The 22,850-nt window shown below is 38.1% G+C and overlaps 2 protein-coding genes and 1 long non-coding RNA gene across 3 annotated transcripts; 2 read left to right on the forward strand and 1 right to left on the reverse strand.

The window, feature by feature from the left end:
• The first annotated feature begins 2,335 nt into the window (after positions 1–2,335).
• si:ch211-122f10.4 (cathepsin A-like) lies at positions 2,336–9,510 on the forward strand. The gene is made up of 11 exons (XM_038308652.1): positions 2,336–2,593; positions 4,540–4,651; positions 4,733–4,870; positions 4,960–5,118; positions 6,590–6,681; positions 7,405–7,489; positions 7,590–7,742; positions 7,820–7,965; positions 8,172–8,334; positions 9,228–9,317; positions 9,388–9,510. Exons 1-11 carry the CDS (start codon positions 2,424–2,426, stop codon positions 9,469–9,471), a joined length of 1,392 nt encoding a protein of 463 aa, XP_038164580.1. The 5' UTR covers positions 2,336–2,423; the 3' UTR covers positions 9,472–9,510.
• Positions 9,511–10,952: 1,442 nt separating this feature from the next.
• On the forward strand, positions 10,953–12,885 carry LOC119798976. The gene is made up of 2 exons (XR_005282796.1): positions 10,953–11,572; positions 11,605–12,885. It is a non-coding gene; the product is annotated as an uncharacterized LOC119798976 (long non-coding RNA).
• Positions 12,033–22,110, reverse strand: slc38a7 (solute carrier family 38 member 7). The gene is made up of 12 exons (XM_038308651.1): positions 22,006–22,110; positions 20,583–20,905; positions 20,444–20,497; positions 19,045–19,189; positions 17,928–18,072; positions 17,743–17,841; positions 17,552–17,609; positions 17,358–17,472; positions 16,981–17,128; positions 15,477–15,676; positions 15,350–15,401; positions 12,033–13,501 (listed from the first exon to the last, which is right to left on the reverse strand). Exons 2-12 carry the CDS (start codon positions 20,832–20,834, stop codon positions 13,399–13,401), a joined length of 1,371 nt encoding a protein of 456 aa, XP_038164579.1. The 5' UTR covers positions 20,835–20,905; positions 22,006–22,110; the 3' UTR covers positions 12,033–13,398.
• Positions 22,111–22,850: the final 740 nt, after the last annotated feature.

Here is a 22,850-nt window from a genome sequence, read left to right on the forward strand (position 1 = left end):
AACTGGGCTTAAAAATTACGTTTGAATGATATCCTGTGTAATCCCAACTTCAACCCAATGAGCTCATTCAATAGCTTTTTTGGAATTACATTTTTTTGTGAAAAGAAAGCTTGATTTAATTCTAAAACTATACTTTTTTGATTTCTTTAAATTATATATATATATATATATATATATATATATATATATATATATATATATATATATATATATATATATATATACACATATACATATATATATATATATATACAGACATATATATGTGGAGGGGATGGAGTATGCATACATGCATTCATACACCATTTCAGTTTGTTTTCTTGTCAAACTTTCTGTGCAAAATGTGTCTATGCTGCACAAATGCATAAATGCCTTTGCCTCCACACACCTGAACCACATTCACTTCAGTAGGTCACTTGTAGAAGGCTGTAGATCTTGGCTTAAGGTGATCTAATGTCCTTAGTTGGGTACATTTCATTTGGGAGTCTCAGGAATTAGTTCTTGGATTAGTTATACACTTGTTGTTTGAATGTAATGGTTAATAAAGTTTTTAAGAACAAAAGGTGTGGTTGAAATGTTTTTGTGTTCAGTCAGGCGGTAGTCACGTGACTCAGAAGCAGTCATATGATGTTGGATTCAGAGCAGCAGCAGAGGAAGGAGCAGGCAGGTACTGTGTCGCAATTTGGCAATTGCGACCCATGTGAACCACATAACCAATTTGACATAGCCTGATAAACCAGAGTAAATGTGATATTAAATGTGTAATTTAGTCTGGCCCCTATGAATGAGACATCGAAAGATTGTTGATGAGAACAACCCGTTGTTTTTCAAACCATGGTTGTGCCTATTGTCCAACGCTATGACCAATGAGCGCAACTAACTGTGACGTAGGAAGTGCAACAGAAAGCATTGATCGAGGCCAGACCACTCGCAGGTAAGTATGATTTTGGCCGCTGGTGGGTGGGGTAGTTTACTAGGCTAAATTTGACACCTTTGGCCAAAATCCACAGCATGCTCGATTCATTTGATACGGTTATGAATTTGTCATCCAATATATGTTATTTATTTATTTTTTTTAGTTTATATATTAGCACACTTTGCGGTCTGTGTAGCCCAATATTGGAGTGGGCTCCACCTACAACTAATTAAATACATTAATAAATTATCCCTGAAATAGTTTTTAAATGATTGGAATTAACCCTGCTTTCCAGTAGTTCCCACAGGTTCTCCAAGTTCCTCATCTGGTTCAGACTGATCATATTAAAGGAGAAGCATCAATAACTAAATAGTGTCATAGTTAAGATTTTGCACTGGCTCTCCCTCCATGTCCCTTCCTTGCTTTACTCAGTAGCACACATTTCACTACAACACAATACAACTTTTTAGATGTGCTTAATGAATAAATATCTGTCATAAATGAGTCAGTGGATGACTGCAGTGGGTAGGGGTGTGTGTTTGTGTCTGCCTGTTTTAGATCTATGTGTTTCAGAATCAATTGTAAACTAAGTCTAAATATAAAATGTATTTCCCTGTCTGAAGAAAACTGTAAATTGAAAAAGAAAATGTTTTTTCTTTTATTGCAAACAAATAACATTCTGTGGAGTTAGATCAGTCTCAATTTTCAAAAATAAACATATGTGATTCATACATGCACATTACAAGAGCCACACACTCACAGCATGATTCATGCAAGCACACAAGATACACAGATCAAGATTCACCAAAGTATTTCTGGTCCATAAACAGCAGTGGTCTTTAAACTGTACTGCATTTGTGTGTGGATTTTTGAGACTCTCCTGACGTGCCTCCACACACAAATGCATTTCTTTAAACAGGGAATGGTTTGCCACCAATCACAAAGCTACCTAGAATAAGCCAATCACAAGAAAGTAATCCACATGGGATGACCCCCCCCAGATCCAAACCAAATCTCCAAAGAGCAGTTATGATTTTAATGGTTTCAATATCTATATATATTAATGGAAGATCAAATCTGAAATTTGGGGTTTTGTTGTAAATGTTTGGAGGTGTGAATATGATAAATAATAAATAAAAAAATAACATAAAAATTCTGTTTTGAAAAGTTCACATTTCTCCATCCCAAACAAAACATCATTATCTGTTAAAGTAATATTGAAATTTCTTTGATGACATATCTCTCCAAAATATAATTACAATCCCCAAAAATATGAACGAGCTTTTCTTCATTGTTTTTTCTTACAAAAAAATACACTTCGGGTCCAAATCCCATGTATATCTTCTTATCAAAAATGTCCAAACAGGAAAACAGGAAGAAGAAATGTGACGTAGAGGCCAGGCTCGCAGCGGTCACGTGACTGTTATGCGCTTCTCAGTGAGCCACCTCTGCTTTAAAGAGACTGTGACTGGAGCCCATCGCCAGCAGTCACCACTGAGGTTTGACGATGTGTGTCCGCGGTTTTCTGCTGTGTCTGCTATCCGCTCTTCAGCTCGGCTCCTGGGCTCAGTATGCTCCCGATGAGGTCACTCATCTTCCGGGCATGACGTTCAAACCCAACTATAGCCAGTGGTCTGGATACCTGAAGGCAGGAACTGGGAAGTTTCTCCATTACTGGTAAGAAAGGCTCACTGCTGGTGAGGGGAAATGTTTTATCTATTGGGAGCGCGTGCGCATCAATAAAGCTGCAAAAAAAAAAAAAAAAAAAGTTTTTATCTTAATCTTTGTTGTATGTTTTGTTTCCCTCCAGATTTTATTGCAGGAAAAAGTTATCTGACTTTAGACGCTTTGTTTTTTCTAAAATAAATCACGTGACAGTTTGACGCGCAACCAAACTTTCTGGTTTAGCTGGAGGAGTGTCTGCTGTGTTTAGGCTTTAAATAGCGAGGACAATTAGAAAGGAAGTGAAGTAAAGCTTCACTTGGTCAAAATAAGCCAAAGCTGGTAGTGAATGAGATAAGTGAAATATTTAGAGTTGGAAATATGTTCTGTAACCAAGAAGAAAACATATTTTGCATTGAACAGCTTTGATCATACATTTGTCTATAAGTAAAAAAACAAAAACAAAGTGGCACTTCAATTTGAAGTGTGTTTCTTCATAAAAACATAAGAACAAATGTGCAAATTAAAAAAAAAACCTCAAACATTCCCGGCAAATGATCAAAACCTCAGAATCGAAGGACAAAAAATACAAAAACTTCAATCAGATCGCCATGATGATCATAGATGGTCAATATGTGATAAGATATTTGTTTAGAGCAGCTTCTCACCTGGATTTGTTTGCAGACTAATCAAAGGCAGCTGCAGTTTGAAGTCCAATCTGGAGCATCAACAGCCTTCCATTCATTGGTTTACTGAGTAGCATCTGACCAAGAACATCAGCTTAGAAAGGGACTTCTACCTTTTAGAGGGGGGTCTAAACATTAGGAAGTAGGCAGCAGAATACATCGATGATAGAAGATGCCTGCTTAAGGACCCATGTGTTTGTGTTAATCACACACAGCAGACATGCAGTTGGAGCTAACCTGTGGAGTGATCAGCTGTAAAAACTGAGGCAATGATAAAAGACCCAAGGCATGTTACTTACATCATTGTTGTGTGCAACATGTTTCCCCTTAAGTTGTTTAAGAAATGCTTGATGGCAGGGTGTAAAAGGAGCAAAATGGCCCTGTGCTTTATGCAAGAATTATTGCATATTTAGCTCAGGTTGCAGGTTAAGAACAAAGGAGTATGGTTTTTTGGTTTGTTTTTTTTAGAATAAGAACGTCTTTGTGTTAGATTGGAGGGATTTCTTTTACAACAGCTTTGTTTCCTAATGTATTGATCTGACTCTGAATATCTGTCCTGCTTTAACCCTGCCCACCTGAGATGTTCTGATGGGTTTTTAATTTTTCCTGATCAACTTGGAAATGATTCAGCCATCAGTGACTTTTTTGGATTAATAGGAGCATTTATTTGAATAAAAAAAAAAAATAATGCAAAACCCTTTATTGTCCCACAACGGGGAAATTCACTCTGCATTTGACCCATCAGCTTGGGGAGCAGTGGGCTGCCATTGTGTGGCGCCCGGGAGCAGTGTGGGGTTGAGGGTTTTGCTCAGGAACCCAGCGTGGAGGCTGAGGGATCCAAATTTGCAACTTTCTCAGAGCACAAGCGCACTGCTCTGCTCTAAACCACAAGGTCAACACTGCCCATTGTTAATGTTGATAGTTTTACGGCATTCAGGCCAGGAACAGAAACTTTCACACACTCCAACTTAATCCTTACATCAGCAGGTGGGAAACTTCTGACCCTCAAAAAATAAGATTAATGCGTTTTACACCTAGTATACAAAGGCTTTTTTTTTTTTTTTTTTTTTACTTTAGACTCAGGATTTTCCTCTCTTTGGGTTGTAATATAGAAGAAATATCCAAGCTTTCCCAAGAAGTAAGGAAAGAACTTTAAGTGGAACGTTTAATATTCATCAGAGATGCTTATTTTACCTGCATTTTGTTTAAAGTTGTAAGTCTATTTAGTGCTATGTGCTCATAAATCCTGGCTTTACGAGCTTGTCTTTCCTGCAGGTTTGTTACTTCTCAGAGGAATCCGGCCGAAGACCCCCTAGTTCTCTGGTTGAACGGAGGTCCTGGCTGCAGCTCTCTGGATGGATTTTTGTCAGAAAACGGACCATTTCATGTGAGCATTCTAGCTCCAAATCTTACCGCATGTGGACAGGTTATTCAGGCAGACTATAAGTCGTTGGCATTTGATTTGCAGGTTAATGATGATGGAGCCACTCTTTACGAGAACAAATACAGCTGGAACAGGATCGCCAATGTGCTGTACCTGGAATCCCCTGCAGGAGTTGGATACTCCTACTCTGATTCCCAGCAATATGACACAGACGATGATCAGGTTTGGGTTTTCTCTGGTTTAGAACATAGAGCTTACAGACACTTTGGGACGGTTTTGAATCAGAAGTGTGTTAAATGTTCTTGTCTTAGGTCGCTGATGATAATTACAAAGCCCTTCAGAGTTTCTTTGCCAAGTTCCCAAACTTCACCCAGAACGAGTTCTTCATCTTTGGGGAGAGTTACGGAGGCTTTTATGCTCCCATGCTGAGCCTGCGTGTGGCCAAAGGAAAGGCTAAAATCAACTTCAAGGTTTGTGTTGCAGATAGAAACATTTTTACATATTGTACAATTATTTTCATTTAAATCTAAATTCATGCAGCTGTAACTTTTATTTCAGCCTCATCAAATTTGAAAATGACATAAAGGAAATATTTACTATAGGAAAGGGTCATAATGTAGTGTATACCCTCAGTGCCTCATGGGAGATCCTTTTTGCATAAATCGCTGCATCAGTGGCCTCTATGGTGTTTGGCAAACTGTTTTAACGGCAGCCTTTGGCTTATCATGTTCATGAGTAAATTGATTCTCTATGGCAGTGTTCTTGAACCCTGGTCCTTGTGGGGGTATTCGGCTTCATCTCTGCTGTAAGTTTCCTGACTCCAGTATAAGCTCATTGATTTAGTTTGTAGTCATGTGTATATAGTGTCATTCATAACATGTCATCTCAAGGCAGAAAACAGACAATTGAAACAATAACCCAGAGGGTTGTTTAAAAGTTGTTCCATCTATTGAAACCCAGCTTACTGAATCAGTCATTGACTTTGCAATATTTCTTCTGGATGTGGTAGCAACAGATTCACTTACATTGTTCTTGACTCTGCAGTTATCATGCATACATGCAGCTACAGTAGATGGGGGGGGGGGGGGGGGGGGGGGAACTCCCTTTGAACAGAAAGAAACCTCCTGTTTAACCTGGCTTGGTGTTAAGCAACCTTCTGCAGACCTGAGGACTGGGAGTTTCAGAAGACCGAAGCAGATCCACTAAAGGAACATATAAGCGCTGAACTTTACATACTTTCTATATTAGAAAAGATGAAATGGCTCCAATAGGTGACTCTGTCTAGGAAAGAAACTGTTAATCAGATGAGCTCTGAGCTAGTTTTCTTGTCAAAAAGGAGCACAGTCATGTCTAGGAAAGAAACAGAACTAAGCACTGGAAAAACGAGTCCAACTTTAGCAGATATTGACTGCATCCTATGGATGGAGGTTGGTCATTTGAGTTGGATAAGCAGGGAGTGTTCAGGGGGATTTTCTACTAAAGCAAAGGAGCACCAGAATCATTAGTCTTCCTGTAAGCTTTAATCAGTTTATCCATAAAAGTGGAGGAAAGAACTAAGAGCTCATTCATTTTTCTGAGAAATGTGATGATGCTCATTTTTGGCCTGAAAACCCATGAAATATTGAAAAGATATTTATCACATAAATGGTAAAACTGTCCTTAAATGCAGCGTGTTGTCTTTGTATCTTTGGGTAATTGCCTTTGCAGAAAGGCTTAGATATTCAATGATTTGCTGGAGTCATGAATCTCCACCTATATTTGATGGATTTACAATCTAAACAGTACTTAAACACTGAATAGTGTAAATTTTATTTGGGCTTTAGTCATTTATTATTAGTTGTATGTGATATAATTTTCTTAAACTGATCTTTTGTTAAGCTTAATGCCATAATTATCAAAATAGAAGGCATATTATTTTATTGTTTAACTCTGTCTTTTCAGGGCTTTGCAGTGGGCAATGGTCTCAGCAGCTTTGCTCTCAATGATAACTCTTTGATCTACTTCGGTTACTACCATGGCCTGTTTGGAGAAGTGTAAGCAGCTTCCTCACATGTTCTGAAGAGATCCGTCCATGCCTAAAACTCTGTTTCACAAGACGCTCTTAAATAAAAAAAAAGCTATTTATCCAGCATGGTCGTAAATTAGAAATTAAAGATTTGCATGGCCTAAAATGAATGGTAATGAGCGTTGATATCAAATGTTTTAAATTAGATTTGGTTTTGCAGTACTTGTCTTTTTAGGTCATCTCCCCTTTTAGTTAGTTTAAACATGTGCAGCTCAGACCAAACACTTTACCGTGCTGTTGGATAAAATGCATGAGTATCTTGAGAAAAAACACTTAAGTGGGTTCAGAGTAGCTGTGTACGTGTTAAGGAGGAAAGGCCTATTTACAGATCAGATTTTAGAAGGAGAAAAAAAAAAGACATATCAGGCTGATGACCAAATCTGCTTAACTTTACATCGTCCTAAAATGAAGCTGGATATAAATGAGCCTTATTTAGCTGCTAACAAAACTGTCATCTTACTAGCTCAGTCTAGATATTTTCCAGTTGCATAAGGTGTTCAAGTAATTATTTATAATGTACTAATAAAAAAAAAAAAAATCAGCTGGAAAAAACCCAATGTCCCAAAATATGATCTTTAAATATGAGGTGTTAAATGTCCGGTGAAGCAGGTGTTCCTCTGCCCCTGCTACATGTGTTTTGTCACATGACAGCCATCCTGTTCCAGACTGCTGACATTTTTTTTATGTGCAGATTGTGGCGTGATCTGAATACGAACTGCTGTGATAAGGAGAATTGTAACTTTTATAACAGTACTTCTGAGACCTGCAAGACAATGGTATGTGTGCACCTTCCTGCAGGAACAGTTTTTCAGAAACTAAAGATCCTTTTGTAAAAAGAGGAGAAAACATTTTTTTTTTTTTTTTTTCGTCCTTTAGGTAAATGTAGCTTTTGGTATTGTGTATGAAAGTGGACTCAATGAGTATGCCCTCTACCTGGACTGCGAGGGGCAGAGAGCGTACCACAAAGGATATCAAAGGGCCATGAGTCATCTGTTTAGGAACTACAAGAGAAACCCACACAGCTACAAGGTGCTCTGCATCTAGACCTTTTTTCCATTCCAAGTTTAAATGTCATGAAGCTTTACTGATCAGTGTGTCCAATGCAGCTTTTAGATTCTAGGACGTCCTCCATTTCTTTGATGGGGGTCCCCCCCTGCATTAACAGCACTGCTCAGACAAACTGGCTGAACAGGGGCGACGTGAGGAAAGCTCTGCACATCCAAGACACTCTGCCAGCTTGGGCTCTTTGCAGGTAGTTATCCAAGGCACATGGTGAAGGTTTACCACGCATCTCATATATCTCAAATATAAAACTGTCCTATTTATATATTTTTTAAATAGGGACCTTTTATATATATTTTCTGCATAGATGTAGGGGGGTTTATTTAGACTTTGTGGGTTGATTTGAGTGGGTTTGTATGTTGATGAAATGTTCTTATATTATATATATTTTTTTAGTGATGAAGTTGGAGACCATTACTCAATCTTGTACGAGAGCATGAAGGATGTTTATCTAAAGTTGCTCTCTCTGGACCTGCGTGTGCTGGTCTATAATGGAGACACAGACATGGCCTGTAACTTCCTAGGAGACCAGTGGTTTGTGGAGGATCTTGGCTTTAAGGTATGTTTTAATACACTCTTTTAAATTAGCTAGTTTTCATTTTATTTCCTTAAACATTATAGAATGGAAGCACATTGTCTAAAAGAAACCAAAGTAAATTAATTCGTCTCAGTTTTCTTTTTTTTCCCTGTAATGCTTTAGCACATCCTAGTGGTGAAGTTGATTTAGTGCAACTGTTGGAGAATATTTACAAAAAAATGCTAAATTAATTTTGATCCATCCACTGCAGTGTGGGAGCTTGTGTATGACCTGCTTTCATTTAAATCTCATCTATTTGGAGTTTAATTATGTTTTTGGGTTTGTATTGGGTGTTTTTTATAAAGAATGAAAATTCTGTCCCACCAAACTTGGTGTCATGTCTTTAACTTATACCAGTGAAGATTCCTAGTCATCCAGGTCATAGTCATTCCAGAAAAAAAGTTAAACAATCCACTAGACTCGGTTTTCCAAGTTTGAAGCATTTCGCTTCCAATCCAGGAAGCTTTTTGCATTCACAATGTCAAAATTGGTGTTCAAAGCTTTATAAAGTGGCCCAAAAACTTGTTTTGGCTTAGAAAATGTCTTTGATTCATAGCAGATTCAATCGTTCTCTAACGGTAATTTGTTCTGCTTAGCTCTGTAGTTAGTAGCCACATTAAATAATCTTGTTCTTGATGATCATAGGGCAGGTTATATTTTGGTTTTAAAACCCATAAAGAAATGCACACACAAATAATAATTTTTGTTTTTCTCAAAAAAAAAAAAAAAATCTTTTTGAGAACAAAAGCCTCTCTAGCCATGTCCTCCCACAATGAAATGGACCTAGAAATTTAGACTGGCCAGACCATGGTCTGTCGCAGATGTTGTCAATAAAGTAAAGATTTGCTGCTTCATGGTACCAAAAATCTTTCCAGGCAACCAGCAGCTACCAGAAGTGGATTCACGACAACCAGATTGCCGGTTTCTATCAGCAGTTTGGAAACATCACTTTCCTGACGGTTAAGGTATGCATTGTTTATGTTGACAGATGTGTTCCATTTACTGTATGAATACAATCTTGTCCATGTGTTTTAGGGTGCAGGCCACATGGTTCCTCAGTGGGCGCCAGGTCCTGCTTTCCACATGTTTGAGTCCTTCATAACAAACGGTCCCTACTGAGTCCTCCATGCTCTACAACCACAATTCAAGATTTTTTTCTCTCAGGGAAGAATCATTCATTGTGCAGAAGACTGAAGCAAACGGACACACTTCTAGTTGTTTACTACTCTAATCTGAACACGCAGTGTTTTTATTTTGCTGTGGCAGGTTCTAAGATGATGAAACTATTCAGTTTGTTGGATCATCTTTACCTGTCTTAATAAATGACTGTCATTAAACTACACAGGGAACATGTATTCAAAAATGTAATCAAATTACTAATCTTATCTCAGGGGTGAAAAAAAAAAATCCTGGATAATGAATCCTAGATTCACATTGATTTTGTTTCCACAAGGTATGAGGGAGAGGCAATATTGAAACTTTATTAGCAACTTCAAGCTGTAAGAATAAGCGTACAAAAGAAAAGGGGAAGTGTTTACAATTCATTTGCACAAATTTAACAGTATGTTAGTCTAAAATAGTGTCTCCAGTCACTTCAATGGGAAATATTTTTTCCTCTGTACTATTGCATAAATTGAGTGGTGTAACATTGTTGGTGTAACATTGCAGAATACAGACAATTATGTTGATTAAAATTGCAGACATTGTGGTAAAAATAATTTTTTGTTAAATTTATTTTATTTATTTTTTTGCAGGAGGGTTCTCTTAATATATATTCTTTAAAGTTGTGTTAAAATAAATGACAAACCTTTCAGCCCTACCTCACTGTGCTGGCACAGAAGCTCAGTCTTGAAGTCTGAAACTGCTGCATCACTCTTACCACCAGATTCCAAATACTCCGTCATTACTCCGCTCCGCTCACGTACGCAATGTGGAGTACTTGTCAAAGTTAATCAATGAGAGCTGTTCCACATCCACCTGTTCTCCGCACGACTCCGTCCACTTACGTCTTCTGTCCTTCACCGTCAAAATAGGGAGCAGAGCTATTTTTTGCTCCAGTGCGGCCAGGTCAAGATCCTCAATTTCAATCACACCAAACAGGAAAAAGAACGTTGGGAAGATCCGGTTTGTCAAATTGAAATATAGTAATCAATATATAGTAACGATGGATTGATAACTACAAATTATAGCATCATTTTATATATTTCCAAAAACTAAGGCCGTTTAAGTAAATGATTGGATCTAAACTACTGGTACGTCAACATACCAGGAAACAGATTTCTCATCTCCTTCAAAATATTTATTTTATACCGAGAGGCTTAAAAGTTTAATCAAATCCAGTCACAACAACTTTCAAAAGCGCATCTCACAACTTCAAAACCTCTTATCCTAGATGGGGGGCCGCCTTTTACAGCTGCTTTTTGTATCTCTGCTTCTGTCTCCTTGAACCCCAGTCAGCCTTAGCAGATGGCCGCTCACACTTAGCCTGGTTCTGGTGGTGGTTGCTTCCTGTTAAAAGGGAGTTTTTCCTCTCCACTGTCACTACAAGCATGCATAGTGTGAGGGATTGCATCTGAGTCAATGAGTTGATGGTTTTCCTTAGAAAACTGAATCAATTTGACTGTATGATCTGGTTGAACTGTAAAGTGCCTTGAGATTACATGTGATGTGAATTAGTGCTATAGAAATAAACTGAATTGAATTGAATCGCAGGCATGGATAAAAAGATGCTGGGTTTGGAAGCGGAGAACATAGTTCATGCAAACCATGGAGGATCCTAGTAATCCCTGTTACAAAAATCCACAACAAAAATGATTTGGGTAGAAACTGCACATATGCTGAATGCATAATGTCATATTAACTTGAGCGTTCATTACATGTTTTGCTCCTATGAATTTAATGAAATGGCGCATGCTCTCCTCCAGCCCCGAGGAAGTCTGAGCAGAGCAATACGGGAGGAACGGCGGAGCCTGTAGGCTTTGCTTTGAGTCTGGAGGATGTGGGATTTCAGGGTTATAGATCCATTAGTGTTTCTATGAGGTAATTATGGTTTTAAATGAATAAACTCCTAAAGTTTAGTTTATCAAAAAAATAGATCAGGTCAACAGTTAATATGGGAATGTTATGGCCTGTAAGATAACAGGGAACACTGACTCAGCAGTTATCCAGTCAGTTATACAAACAAGGGAAGCCACAAAAGGTCAAGCTTGGTTTCTAGAGTGTTTTGTCAAAATATGAAAAGTTTATTAGAAGGAAAAGCCAATTTATGACAAATATATGGTGTGAACCCTGGTGGTCTGAGTTTTCAGGGCTACTTGTTCAGAAGCCTAAAGTTTTTCTTTTAAGCTGCAAGACATGAAATTAAAAGGCTATATATCAGAAATACAACTTTATCTGAACCAAATATCAGTCTTAAGCACTTAAATTCACCAATATTTGCATGAAATGTGGAATGAACACTACTTTTCACAATCTTGGCTTAACTAATGCTACTGTATATATTGCGATGCATAATTGCTGTGGTTTCAAAAAAAACAAAAAGCTGACATTAAAACTCAAACTAATGTTCCAAACCATTTTATTAAAACTACTAAACTGACTCATTTGCTCTCGTTTTGCTTCTAACCAATAAAAAGTCAGGTGTTTTTACCGCCTTTACAAAACAGCCAGTCACACTCTGATTGGTGGCAAACAATGAACTTAGTTTTTATTTTGTCTGTCAGTTTTGACATGCCATTAGGTTCATTGCATTAAAACATTTGCCAGTAATTCTAAACAAAAAGAGGTCTGGCAACTTCTACAATAGTCCTTGATTAGTGTTGATTTTTCCAGTCAGAAATCAGATAAAGCACCTAACATGCTTTGGGCAATATATATTTACAAACGTCCCAAATAGTTAGGCACCAAACTATACAAAAAACTATACAGCTACACTGGAAAAAGATTTGAATAAATACAGCCCAATACTCATTTGATTGCAACAAATACACTTTTTACAAAAATTAAAAAAAGCTCCCTTCAAAGCATTCCCCCTTTAACATTTAAAAAAATAAAGGCAAAAGTAAAATTCCTTCCAAGTTGATGACAGTCTTAACAGGGATATATATCCTTATACATACAGCTCCCTTTTACAGCTTAATACAACAGAAAAGCTGCAATTAAAGCCAAAGACATCAGTGCTGTGCACCATTTAATGTCCAACAAATTAGGATTTCTTCCCTTGTTTTTTCCACAGTAAACATAATTTCTTGTTACATTCTATAAAGGTTGATTTAACACTGATTTACCTCTGAAATTAAAAGGCAGGGGTGTCCAACTCACACCCCCAAAGATAAGTATTAAATGCCCTCAGCATGTTAACTAGTTGTGCATTAACCTGTGAAATACTTGTTCACTTGATTAAATAGTTTTAAACCACAGAACAATGTGAAAACTAACTTTAAACAGAACCTTTAAAGCCTTCCTGAGAACACGGACAACTTTAAATTCAAGTGTTTTTCCTTAATTGTGCAAGTGTAACCCAAAGTAAAAAAACAACAACCCCAAAACAAAGTCTACATAAATGATTTTACACATTTAAAACATCTTAGTCTTGCCTCCACAGTTCAACTTTGGCTGATTCAAGTTTAACCTTTGCACATATTGCTTCATCTTTCACATGATTTACCTGGATTTGATTATAGACCAGAGCAAGGAAACATTGTAATATTTTGTTATGACATGCTGGATAAAACCCATAAATCGGTACAATTCCATAAATAAAATTCATTTGATCATAAAACCCTCCTATCAGAGTCTTTCTGGTCTTGTAAACTGTACAGGATATAATTATTGGTGCAATGTCTATACACACAGGAAAGTCTGTTTTCCTCTAGGAAGAAGGAAGATGTCAAAAATAAAAAAAGTCTTTAAAACTGAGAAAAATAAAAGCTCAATTGGCATTATGGTCAGCTGACCAAACGCCCAGTTCTTAGGGAATGGAGCAGCGTTCCAGATTAGCAGCACCGTTCTGAGTTCTCCTTGTTATTGAGGAAAACGGTGTCCCCTTCAGTTTACAACGTCCTGATAGATGGAGTTGGAAGTGGTGAGGCCGAAGATAAAAGCTCCAAGCGTAACCATGGCAATGCCGAGGATGACCAATCCATGCCAGCTGTAAAAACCAAACAGATGACATTTAGATACAAAATGGCTTAATGTTAAATCTAAACTTATTTAATATGCCTTAACAAAGTGTTAATTATCTTTTAAATATAAATCAAAGATATTGAAGTCAAAGATAATTCTTTAACAAAATAACTTGCTTTTTTTTTTCCAAGTTCTAAGATATATGTATATTTCTGCCTATAAATGACTATGAGGGCCAAATAGTTTCTCTAGAACAACAACAACCCAGCCAATAGCTGCAGCTAGAATAACAAACCCAAACATGTAGGTGCATATTAATCATTAAAACATTTAATAACATATATTAAAAAAGGTAAAAACCTTTACAAAGAGGCTTTAAACATAAAGTAGTAAGGTATCCCTTCGAGTAAATTTAGGTGAGAACTGCTCACAGCAACTGAAATGCTTAAATATATTCATGTGTTGAGCATCTACACCAGTTTATCCATTGTAATGAAGTGCTTAGATTCAGGGTTTAATCCCAGTTCTTTTTCCTGGAGTGATCTCTTTACATAACATTCTTATAATAAATGACTATTAAACAGGACATAAACTTGAACATGAATCTAAGTTAGATTTTGGAATAATACAGCATTGTTACTGCTCTGTGCTTATATTGAGGTTAGCTGCAAAGGATAAAGAGGATCCCTGGAAAACATTTCCTGTCTGTGTGAAATATTAGTTTACTGACATCACTGAGGAATAAGAACCAGGCGGGTGTCTATCTGATGAGGTTCGTCATTATTTGATGTCCAATGACTACACTATTATTTTCATACTATTATTTACCAGAATTTTTAGATTAATATAGACTGGGAGAATAAAGAGATTTTAAAAACAGAAATGCATATAGACAATTCAGCATCTAGTCAACATATTCAGAAAATTAGACTTTGCATGGAGGTCAGCCTGTCTCACTGCTGAGGTTTTAAAAGAGACCAGGTTGCTTTTCAGCAGCCTGAGGCTAGTTGAGCCTCGAGTCTATCATTTTTTCTTAAGAAAATAGAGAGTCTAGATGGAGTTTGAGTCAGAAGATATAGCTGGTCAGGCAATTGCAATGATGTGGTACATTGGTTGTTGGCCTTAAAGGCACACCGGGTAACTTTTGGTCACTAGGGGCACTAGACCTGTTACTTTCGCATCAAGCCAACCCTGTCTTTTGGGGACAGCGCTAGGCATCTAGGTTCAGCTCTCAGGACATGAAAAATGCTGTTGCTCTCTGGAGAGCACTGCCGTGACAGGCCAGTGCGAGGAGGATCAGCGGCGAAGCTCCAGTGGAGAGACACGGCATCGGACGGGCCGTGCGTCTTCTCCAAACTTTTACATAGCCGGTATTTCAAGAGGGGAGCTCGGCTCATAGCATTGATAGTGTCAAGCGCTGTATATTGGCCTGGGAATCATTTAAATTAAATCATATGCGTCAACTCTTTAGGTCACAAAGTCAGCAGTGTACCTTAAGGTAACACCAGTTCTGTCACTCTCTCTTCCTTGAGACTCGGAATTGGATTTTCTAACAAAATTGACTTTAATTTGACAAAAAGGGTTTTTAAAGAGACCTAAGCCAAAGGCACAAACTGTTGCCACTTAGCCAAGGTTAGACGGAATTTAAGGAGCTAAACCCCATGTCCCCATATGCAGTGGAGTCGGTACTCCAATGCACCTTTCTCTTTCCATTTTCAATAACCTTGAATAAATCACTCTGAACAACAGGTCATCAAGTCAGTAAACATCTCTGTACTGAATATGACTGATCCGTCCTCAGAGTCCATCTCTATACCAATGAATCCCTTGACCATTTTAATAAAACAATTGTCTGAAAAGTGAGCAGCCTCACCTCGCAGTTCGACTCTCCGTCTCTGAAAGTTTGGCCTGCATCAAACACAAACCTGTGAAGACAAAGAAGCATTATGAGCCACATTAAAACGTCAGTCTTCATGTAAGCGTCGGATGCTCAGCGTTACCTGGGAACACAAAGATAAAACAGGCTGCCAGTCCTCCTATTAGTGAGATGACACGCCCGATATCTGGGATGAAGAGGGCGAGGATGAGGGTGATGATGAACCACACCAGCGTCTGCAGGATCCTCCTCCTTCGCTCACGGCGGACGCACACCTCCACCTGCTCGCCTCGGAAACGCAGCCAGAGTCCCTCTATAACAGCCCTGCAGGAACGGAAATAAGGACATGCACCAAAACACCTCACTTCACTGTTCAAAAACGATAGAAACGGAGCAGCAGAGACATTTTCTAATAATTAGCATACAGGGTGAGCCAATATTTGATATTTTGCATTCAGAGAAATTCAGCTTTTATCTTGCAGGTGATGATCCTAAAATATTAAACCATGTTCCAAAACAACATTTAAAATTATTTTTTCTTTTAGAACTTTAATCTTTTATAATGAAATGCAGTTCATATTGATTTAGACTTCTGCCTCCAGCACCATGATGTACTGTTATTGAGAGACATGCCTCCCTCTCTGTGACACTTTTTATTTTTATGATCCAGAGAAATCAGACTATTAGATGCAAACTCAATAAGAATTTCAGATGGTTGCATGCAGTCAACATGGCTGTAAACACTGGATAAAACCTAATCTCTCGTTGATTTCTGTCAAATAGAAAACCTCAACTTCCCCAAAAAACAGTGATTTATACAGCCTTTAAAAAAATACTCCTCCTTTCCGAGCAGATTTTCTGCAAACTTCCTGTGACCGCAGCTCACAGTTTCATTGTGTCAGCATAAATACCAATTATCAAATGACATACAATGGACTTGCACAGAGAGGTGTTAAAAAAATAAATAAATAAAAAACACACAAAAGGCTTATAATTTTTATAATAGAAATGAAAAACTTATAATAAAGATAACTTTATAGAGTGAGCATTTCACAGAGCTCTGCAAGAAGCAGCCAAGGAAAGGATCTGGAAGCTGTATCTCTTCAATAACCCAAATAATAAAAAAGGTAAGAAACTCATAGGGAAATATTTCATTCTGCTATAGAAGAAACGACTATAAGCTCATAAAAAAGCATGGCTGATGATTTGGTTTGTCAAATAAAAAAAACACAATTTATGAAATTTAGGAGAACTTATTTATAAACTGAATACATATATTAGGACGTCCCAATGCAAATTATTTACATTACACTACCGATACACATATTAACTTAATATATTTGCACAAATCATACCAAATTTTATGACTTATTTTAGTGCAGAATATAAAAAAATGCTTCAAGTAATATTACAGGGAAAACAAGGATGATTACAGGTAACCCATGTAAAATGAACCAATGAGTTACAGAAGCAGAGAGTTTCCATCAGCATTAAAACATTCGAGATTTTAGATGCCAGCTGATAAAATCCAGTACTAGTATTTTTGGCCAATATGGGACAGATATTTCAGATCAGGACATCCCTAGCATTAATCACACTGGCTTTAAAATGCCTGTGCTTAACCTTACCTGCCACAGAAGTGCAAAATAGGGTAGGAAGTGACCACACAGATCACAATAAAAGCCCTGGCGATGGCTACAGCAATGTCATCAGGAGGGTAAGACATCAACACATCCTGATCCACACTGGAGCCAAAAGTCAGGAAGCCACAGACACCTGATCACAAACAAGCCATACAAAGGAGTTACATACCAGATACTAGAAAACTGATTTTTATTGCAATATTTATGGAGGGACCCCAGGAGGAGTAGCTGCTACTAATGGGGGTCCTTAAATTAAACTAAGAATCTAGCACAAACATGTAAGGCAGCAGGTTGATGTCTGAAAGGTCAAAGCAAAGATAGGTTTAAGACCCCTTACATGGAGCCGTAAAAGATGGACTGACCTGTTCCTGTGTAGACAAACAGGCAGATTATCATGCTGAGTGTCACGACAAGTCCCCACGGTTTGATCGCCTTTCTCCTCATGCTGTTAAACACCGGCACACAGCTTACATGGCACTGCGGACAGACGGCGAATACTTTATCCTCACATCAAAAACGCACCATTATTTCATAGACAATATCAAACAAATGATACCTGGAAGCCAAAGCATATTGTGGGCATTGCATTGAAAACAGCAGTCCAGGAAGCAGAACTGTAAACAACAACAATGATTTAAAAAACAGCAAAGCAAAATGATGTAGATGCAAATGATATTAAAAAAAAAGAAAAAAAGAAAAACAGCTTCTACATAAAAAAAAAAAAACAAGAGTTTTTTCAGGACTTACATGGCTGGACCAGGGTCTGGTTTCATGTCTTTGTCTGGCCAGATGTACTTCACAATGACCACAATGGTAACATACCAAGTTCCCATCACACTCAGAGCACTGCAGCACAACAACAGCCAAGATGACCATCACACAAGCTAAAAGGTGGCAAATTTAGATCCACACAGAGTGCACATCCTCCGTACCTGGCATACTTCTGGAAACTGATCTCTTTGGGAATAGACAGAGGCAGAATAACCAAAACGGCAGGGATGACAATGGTAAACTTCCTGTCTGTGTACCAGGGGCTGTCAGGTGAGCCTTCTGTTTCATGAGCCACTGCAGCGATTACTGCAAGAAAAAGAAGACACTTCAGAGGTGGTAAGCGGACAATTGAAACAGAATCCAATGGATCAAAGTCCCCGAATTCTCAGCTCTTTGTTTTGGTTAGAGCAGTGCAGTTGTGCTCTGAGAAGGTTGTAACTACCCGGTTCGATCCCCACAGCCTGCACTATGGGTCTCTGAGCAAGACCCTTAACCCCACACTGCTCTCCGGGCGCTGTACAGTGGCAGCCCACAGCTCCCCAAGGGGATGGGTTAAATGCAGAGGTAAATTTCTCCATTATGAGATGAATAAAGTTCAATTTCCATCCTTTTTCCTTTCCTATACAATGAAATAGTGATAGATATCCCAAAGTGGTCAATAGGGACAGGGAAAAAGAGGAGTAAGGGTGCAACAGATGAAAAGGAAGAAGAATGAATCAAGATACTCTAGGCAGGATGGATCAAAGAGAGAAAGGAAATAAGAACAGAACTCCTACTTTTGTAGGAGTTTTACTCTAAAGGAGTTTTAGAGTAAACAGTTGGGTACTGACAGTTGCAGAATAGTTTAAAATGTTTTTTTTTATTTGCAATAATTATCTAAACACAGGAAACTGAATCATAGTCCAAACTTCTAAGGACTGTTGAAGAACAGTAGCAATGTACAGATTGAGATGGATCTATCAAAAATGAACAAAGTCGCAAAAGCATTTTTCGCCTTAAGCAGAGGCTGACAGATTAAAATTTCTGCTGTGTCAGCGTTTCAGTGACCGAATTTGTCACATGAGAGACATTTAAAGAAAGACAAAGCTCAGCAGTCATTCTAAACGCTCTTTGCCCTCATTAACACTCTGATTTTCAAACATTACAGCTTAACCAAATATCTAAACATTTAAAAAGTCTTTGTCCTTGCAGTTTACAGAAATGCTGATAAAAATATAAAACTATGAATAAGTTAGAGTCTCCGGTTATGAAGCCTTATTGATCTTTGTGGATACTTACAACGATCCAGCTGGTCTCCAATCACAATGAAGAAAGCGATGCATGTGCCAAACGTGTAGATAGCAATGGCTAATTCACAGAGGATTCCTGTGACTTTCCCACAAGTGGCTCGAACAACCTCCTGATAAGTGGCTTCATTGCTGACCTGCAGAAACCAGACAGCTGGTATGAAAACATGTCAAGACAGATGTGTGACTCAAGCAGCATTAAACTCCGCTGTACATTGCGTAAAAAAACAGGTCTTATGGGAAGTTTATGTCCTAAAGGCAATATTTAACAACAGTAACTATGTAAAAAGTTCTTAATTAATCAAAAATCTATTTCACTTTAGCCCAAAAATGCTTTAATGTGGGTTTAAGTCTGAGCTGTTAAGGAACCGAAAGCCTGAATTCTGAGAAAGAATCATTATACTGGGATCAGGAACAGAAAGAAAACATGGGACACCATATGTTACACAATAATGCTGCTTCCTAATCTTTCTAACCACAAGGAGAAAAGATTTGAAACCTTTGCTTTTGCTTTGCAAAGTATTTATTATAACAGCACCTTTTCCACATTTCTGTCACATAAAAATTGCACACTTAAATGTGGTTTTAGAAGATTTGATATGATAAGCTGACCCAAAGGCACAGATATAAAGTGAAGGCAAAAAGGGTTGTTTTCTGTTTTACTTTAAAAATACAGATCCAAAAACGTCATGCGAGCGATTAGCCCCATTACCCGGACCCACCTATGGGAAAATCTAGTGCAAACATTTCTATTAAAAAAAGAACCCATGGTTACTTTGGGGGAGCAGCAAAGACCAACTGCTCCGCTGCAAGAATCTGTTGTAAGGCCAAAACCATTTTAATGCGTTTCATCATGCAGCTGTTAAGCACTTGGATTTGCAATTACTGCTGTGTGGGTCTCCTCAATATACCCGCTACAACTGCACTGCATAAGTAGAGTGGGGGGAGCTATGAAGAACTGTTCTGAGGAAGAGGAGGGAGCAGCTTTGGTCAGAGGAGTCCAAACTAAAGCTGAATCAAATAATCATCAAATAGTAATCGATTAATCATTACCCGGAGCATACACAGTAACAATAAGCGGAAAAAGCAACACATTCAAAGCAGAAATTGTGGGAGGACTCTGTGATGGGGTCAAGTCTCTACATGGAAGGGGTGGTAAACTACTGAATCTGATAGAAAGCAAGAACATATGGCATATTTTCAGATGTAATCAGTTAAAACCCTGTTTACGTCCTCTAAACGTCACCTTTATTGTAAACTTGTTGGCCCATAATGCAATACTCACTGAGGCTTGTGGTTGCACAATGAAATCTTACAATAAGTGTGAATAATAAGTTAATGTTATGGTAGCAGAACATGTTACATAGGAAGTTGAATAAAAACAAACATACCTGAGAGCAGTAGCCAAGGATCACAAGCCCACTGATGATAAAGATGAGCATTAACTGTTGCAAAACAAAAACAAAATCAGTGTTGGAGATATGCCAACAGAGGAAACTAGTGAATTTTACAGCTCCGGTATCCACTCACCATCTGAAGAACCACTCCTGCCGTCACTCCCCCAGCCATGCTGAAGGCTGCAGGGAAGTTGAGCAGCCCCGCACCCAGGGCTGCGTTCACCACTATGAACACGGCGGCATACGGCGACACGCCACGGCTCCGCTCGTCCTCTTCTGGGTGCCGGGCAGAATCCACGCTGGGGCTCTGCAGGAGCCATGCTCGTTCTCCTGAGTCACTGCTACCGACGCCAGCCCAATCTTCAACATCAGCGTTGATTGCCATGAGAGAGGGCCGGTCAGCTGGAGAACGGTGAAGCTCTGCTAAAGCGCTGCTGTTTACTTGTAGCGATTAATCTGTAATCAAATATTGATAAATGGGACATTATTAAGAAATGTCCTGTCAAATTGTCACTATTTTAGAAAAAAAAAGCTCCTCGCACATTACTCATAGACCTCGAGATTTTCCAAACACTGCTGCAAATTTTAAAACCTTTTACTGTGATTGGATAGAGAAACATCAAGGTTTTTATAATTTAAGTTGGAAAGTAATATACGTATGACTTTCATATTTTTATACCCAACCATTTGTTGAAGGACTGCAGGGATCTTTTGCATAATTTGAACCAGTTGAAGCTGAAAATATGCCGCTTCAGTTTTAGTTTTATTGACTTTCTAAGATTTATATATTTGTTGTGCAGTTTTGACTTAATTAGTGCTGGGTTGAGGGTCAGCAAACGTCCGGTCCTTTAAAGCTACCACCCTGCAACTTCTAGATTGATCCCTGCTCCAACACACCTGAATCAAATAAAAAGTTTGTTGAGCTCAATGAGCTGCAAAGGGGAATTCAGTCATTAAGATCCAGGTGTGTTGGAGAATCAACTTACACCCCCCATGGTGGCAAAGCCACATTGTAACTGAACCGTGGTAAACGCTGCATCATGTTGTGGAAATGACCTTCTTTTACTGTTTATGGTCAAAAGAGCAGTAATCCTCTAACAAAAATGACCAATTAAAACATGCAAAAGAAATGCCATAGCTGTGGAGGTACACCTTCAATAATCTTTAAACATGCAGCCTGAGGTTTACATCAAAACACACCAATGTATAGGAATTATTCTACTAAAGTACGATATGTTAATCCCATAAAATCTGTTGAAGTTTATTTTTTTAAATAGCTGCTCTCTTGAACTTTTTCAATTACTAACTATTCAAAAATATTGGTAGAAAAAAAATCAGTGTATACAACTTGTGCAAAGTAATGCTTTCTAAAAACAAAAGGCACAGCTCTGTCATTTGTTTAGTCTGATTAAATCAAGGCTTGTCTCTCATCAATAGAATGAAAACATTTTGAGGCGGCCGTGCCCTTTGTTATTCCCTACAACACATCTAAGCTAGCAAATGATAACAGTAATTTAAGTTATCTAACCAACCGCAGGAAACAGCTAAACACCTACCTGCTTATATTTACCGTAAAGAATCTGTTGTTATGAAGGAAAATGGGGATAAAAACGCGCAGGCCTCCACTGCGGAGAATGACTGAACCTTCAATTTTTGGCAGCTGGAGAATAGAGGAGACGTGTGACGTAGTCACGTGACCTCTCCATATTTTTTTTAACGATTGGAATTCTGGTTGTTGTAGTTTTCCATGATTGTTTAATAACGAACCGGAAATGACTGTTTTCGATACTTAAACTTCTTAATATCCGCCTCATTTTGGGATATTCTCGCCTATTTTGCATACCCAAATGGAAAAGAAAATAACTTAGGACCTGTAAGCCCAATTACATGTATGACACATTATTTGAAAGCCAATACCTACAGTTTCTGAATAAATATACATGAAAATTGGGAGAGTAAAACACCCAAGCTGCATCAGTTCAAACAAGACTCAAAGTTCTTTTTTATTCTCAAAAATAGGTCTTTTTTGAACAGCAGTTATAAAGACTTGCTTGCTTGTTGCTACTGCTTTGACATGCTGCTATATCTGTTACGGTAATTGTGCTTTGGTGCATAAAATGTCCATAAAATGAACTAGGTGGTATAATTGTGGAGAATCTAAGCTTTCCAACGATGTCTATAGTGGTAAACTATCTACCAGTGTAATTTTCATGCATTCTGAGTTATTAGTAAACGCTTTAATTCGGTTTTGAGAGGCTGATGTTTCTGTATTGTTCAAAGCACTAACATGGACGAAAAGAGTGAAATATTAACAAAGCCAGAAAAAGTTACATATTGAAATAATTTTAAACATCTTATATACTAATGATGAAATTAAGCAATGGCACCAATCCAGTAAGGT

The sequence above is a fragment of the Cyprinodon tularosa genome, unplaced genomic scaffold (genome assembly GCF_016077235.1).
Source record: "Cyprinodon tularosa strain WSP-4 unplaced genomic scaffold, ASM1607723v1 ctg642, whole genome shotgun sequence".
NCBI lineage: Eukaryota > Metazoa > Chordata > Actinopteri > Cyprinodontiformes > Cyprinodontidae > Cyprinodon > Cyprinodon tularosa.